This window comes from Bombus vosnesenskii, unplaced genomic scaffold (genome assembly GCF_011952255.1).
Source record: "Bombus vosnesenskii isolate JDL3184/JDL3185 unplaced genomic scaffold, Bvos_JDL3184-5_v1.1 scf7180000014821, whole genome shotgun sequence".
Taxonomy (NCBI): Eukaryota; Metazoa; Arthropoda; class Insecta; order Hymenoptera; family Apidae; genus Bombus; species Bombus vosnesenskii.
This window is the reverse complement of record NW_022883667.1, coordinates 53-4,173: the sequence shown is the minus strand read 5'-3', so window position 1 is coordinate 4,173 and position 4,121 is coordinate 53. Positions and strand designations below refer to the sequence as shown.

The 4,121-nt window shown below is 34.3% G+C and overlaps 1 protein-coding gene across 1 annotated transcript; it reads left to right on the top strand.

Annotated features, from left to right (window-relative positions):
- The first annotated feature begins 274 nt into the window (after positions 1-274).
- LOC117240624 (translation machinery-associated protein 16 homolog) lies at positions 275-3,540 on the top strand. The gene is made up of 3 exons (XM_033506637.1): positions 275-463; positions 3,214-3,305; positions 3,423-3,540. Exons 1-3 carry the CDS (start codon positions 419-421, stop codon positions 3,523-3,525), a joined length of 240 nt encoding a protein of 79 aa, XP_033362528.1. The 5' UTR covers positions 275-418; the 3' UTR covers positions 3,526-3,540.
- The last annotated feature ends 581 nt before the right edge of the window (positions 3,541-4,121 follow it).

Here is a 4,121-nt window from a genome sequence, read left to right as displayed (position 1 = left end):
CGCGCCCAAAATTCGAATCGTGATCCGACATATATATATATATATATATAACCAATTTATAATATATATATGAATACACACACACACACACACACACAAATACACACACACACACACACAAATACACACACACACACATATACACAAACAATAGAAATACTTTCGTGTGCTATTATACGTAGTTCGATAGTTTACATTTCACGGGCCCCGTGTTGCACCTGCGTCGGTTTCGTTCCTGTTTCTAACGTATAAGTGTAGCGTCAGTGATTCGCGTGACGCGACGCAACCTTCAACGTTTGTTTTTCTCCGTTTATGCGTTGTGTGTTCGTTTGAATGAAAACGTCGCGAGTGTTGTAACAAAAACCACGGAAAACAGAAGAAGAATACGGAAGCAAAAGGAATTCCAGGCTACAGCAGAATGCCCATTACCCAACAGGGTTTCGTTCCATGGTATTTCAACGAGGTAAGCTACCTCTTTTAGTACGCTTCAAGGCGCCTCTTTCCAACCAATTAATTTGCGTCCAACACCATTTTAACTTCGTATACTCAGAGAAAATATCGTTCTTTTGTATTTTCTAACTCTGATCTATGTATAAATTTACTGCGACGGGTCATTTCTACGGATTAACGTATCTTATAAAAACGTTGCGTGAAATGTTAATAATATATAAGTCTTGAAACATTTGTACTAATTTCATAGAGGAACGTAGTTGGTACCTTCCGGGTGGCATATTGTATACTTGTTACATGAACTTTCCAAATATCTTACAGTTAAATGGTTGGATTGTTTACTAGAATAAGCAACACAACATTGTTTTTGATTTATTGTGAATGAATTTATAGAATCATATTATTTTACACATATACACTATCGCGCCAAAGTATCCCAACATTTGATTACTTTTGATATTATGTTATTTAATTGCACAATCAAATTGATAGTATGTACCGATATATAATGATTACGATCTGTATTATTATCTTATTCCTATGATGTGGTTTTAACATAGGTCGTAACAACACGGTCAAAAAATTCTTTATTCTCAGACTCTGTAGCCTGTAAGAAACGAATTAATTAATTAAGAATCTCGTTGTAACCTACAGGTTCGGAAAAGGCTGATAGGCTTTGGTCTACGTGGTGGTTGGGAATTTTCATTCGTTTCGAGTTCGCTTAGCTGATAAATAGTGAATGTGCATTTCTTCCAAAATAAAGAAGAAAGCGAAGTCGATAGAAACGTGGGTCAAATTTGAAATCATTTCTCGATTAGGTGGAGGTTGATTAAACGCGTTGGTGTATATAGTGATGAGACGAGTTGATATTTGGTGTAGTCAAATGTATTTAAAACTATCGGCAGTACTCTTCTAACGATCTCCCTCTAACGAATTTAAATTCGACTTCGGTTGACGGTTGCGCGTAGCGGCGATATTGTTCTGTCCGGAGTTCGTTTATTATCAAGTTTCGTACCTCGAGACGGTATCAATGCCCCGAGGCAAAACAACAACATGAGTTACTCGCGATTCGCATCGTCCTATGACTCATATGCCGCTACAATATGCAATCGAATAAAGTGATAAATAGCTTGCAGATGTTTACGCGTCTCTGAAAATGTTAAAAGATATAACATGTTTAACGCGAAGTATTCGTGATAATATTCGCTGCAATTTGAAATATCTGCGTGCAGTCTCGTAGGTTTTGAATAAAAATTTATCTTTTATCGAAAGATACATACATGTTTTGGCCTATATATAGCTTTGTACTCTTGTAACCTAAAAGAGAAGTCGAAAAAAAGTGATGTTAACTCTTGCAGTAAAAAATTCATTTATGTCAATACTACTTTTAGAAATGCACCAAGAGAAGCAAGACAAATTATTGACGAAACACAGGATAATCATTTCCGATCCAAAAGAAAAACGCAACTAAAATAATATGTAGATAGCTATTAAGGCAATAAATAATAAAGTCATTGAAATGATCCATCATTTCAAACTAATATCGCTTCTCTTTACTTCAGAACTGCTATAAACATTTTAAATATCATTTATGTCTTGGTTCCCTTGCGAAGTTCTCGAAGAATTCGTCAAATGATGTCATGAACAATATAAATAATCGTAAAAAATCTATATTTGTGTTTAAAAAATAGGCGAATAAAGAGAAATAGGATAATCGAGACCGGTGAAAAAGGATCAACCAACATCCCGCATCTGATACAAGCGGAAGAGAAATCAATTTCTATCATGTCGCACGGCGAACAAGAACGCAAATACGGAATCTTTTGTATAATACTACTCCAAACTCTGTTGAGTCGCAGTAATAATAATAATTGGGTGTTGACTTCTGCTCGTTTTTACTTGAAGTTTGCTCGTTACCTCTTTGAAATTTGGTGGATCGTTTTCTGTCGAAACCCGTTCCATCTGACGTTAAAATCAATAAAAACAATATTACGATAAAGACTTTTATCTCCATTGTTGTCAACTTCCGTCAAGTCTTCGTTTTCTGCTCGCTGAATATAATACGGATTCCCAAAAACTTTCTTCGTATGAAATTTTACTAATGTACATTTATCAAACATTGCACATTTTAAAATAGGTTATCATTATAAGATTAAAAAAAAATAGCTAAAAATATCTTGAAACAAAAGAAACCAATTTTGAAGTTTGTTAGCCCGGAAATGTCATGGTAGGAAGGTATACTTCGATATTACTTTTACTATCGATAGGCGCCGCCGTCGTTGCTGTTATCATATACGAGACACAACAAATCACGAAATTGACAAATCACCGGTGATCTCCTCGAGTCGCAGTTCGAACGTTTCACAAATAAGTTAAAGAATTAAACTTTAGATATAGTGGTAAAATTTATTGTATGAATCCAACAGAGTGACGGTTCAGGGTGTTATAACAGAGGTATAGAACGCTGATTTGGGAGACTTCTTGTACTGAGGTTTTAGTCCCTCTGAAGCGGTTATCGTCGGGTGTATATCAGAGGCGCCTATCCGTTGCTATCTGGTTATTGTTTCGATAGCTGTGGCATGTAGGATGTTTTGTCTACTCTATTAGTGCTTCTAAGCGTGTGATACTATCGACGATTCGCCTGTGCATGATTATACATTGAGTACACGGATAGCTTGAGTTGGAGTTTTGATGATTAGGATAATCGAAATAATTCATAGCCATGGTAATATTTTAACTAATTTATTTTGTTGTCTTTTATAGGCCACTGCAATGAGAAAAGAATTCCTGAAGCCAAAGAAAATGATACACCCAAATAGCAGAAAGTCTATCGCTATTACGAAAAAAGCCAAAAAGTAAATACAATTACTATTAAATTATGTGATTTTGTTATGTACATTTCATTTATTTTATATGATTATATAATACTTTTGTGTAATAAAGAAGGAAATGGACAATGTGTTTTGTTTCAGAATATCAAATAGACAGAAGGCAGAAATGTCCTGCTTGATAAAACAGAATTCAATAAGAGAGAAAATATCGTGGATCAGAAACAATATGATTCCAGGCGTGTGACCCTATACTCCAGAGATAACTGCAAGTTTGTTAGAAATGGAGGTAAAACAAAAATGTATACACATGATGATACAGAGATTGTACATTAAAGATGTGATTAGTTATAGTTTTATATTTGATCCAAAGGTATGTAGCAAGAAATGATGAAGAAATGGAAGAAATTACTATTAAAAGGTCTATAGGTAGCAACAGGAGTAGACAGCATGCTAGGAGGGAACATATAATTAGAGTAGAAAGAACTAGGAGAATATCATACACGTGGAATAGGTAAAGAATTACAGCCAAATTTATTTTCAATATATCCTGATGTACAAACCCTCCTTTATTTTTCGGAAATTTCTGATATTTTAAATGCAACTCAGTGTGAAATGTTATTGAATTGGAATAATGAATTACAGTGTGCGAATAATTTTAAATTTATAAGGTTTGGCGAGAAAGATTTAAAGAAAGTATTAGAGCTAAGGAAAAGAATGAAAATAAGCCATATTAGACTATCCAAATCTCTATTAGCTATGCCTGTAAACAAGAAGAATTTATTCAGCAAGCCAATTGATTTAGATGAAAAAAGTGTAATGGAAATAGAATAAATTCTGTAG

Excerpts from the sequence above, each read along its gene's own strand:
- LOC117240624 (XM_033506637.1), top strand. The coding sequence starts at position 419 with ATGCCCATTACCCAACAGGGTTTCGTTCCATGGTATTTCAACGAG. Across the intron at positions 464-3,213 it reads TTCCATGGTATTTCAACGAG|GCCACTGCAATGAGAAAAGA; the intron begins GTAAGCTACCTC and ends TGTCTTTTATAG. Across the intron at positions 3,306-3,422 it reads ATTACGAAAAAAGCCAAAAA|AATATCAAATAGACAGAAGG; the intron begins GTAAATACAATT and ends GTTTTGTTTCAG.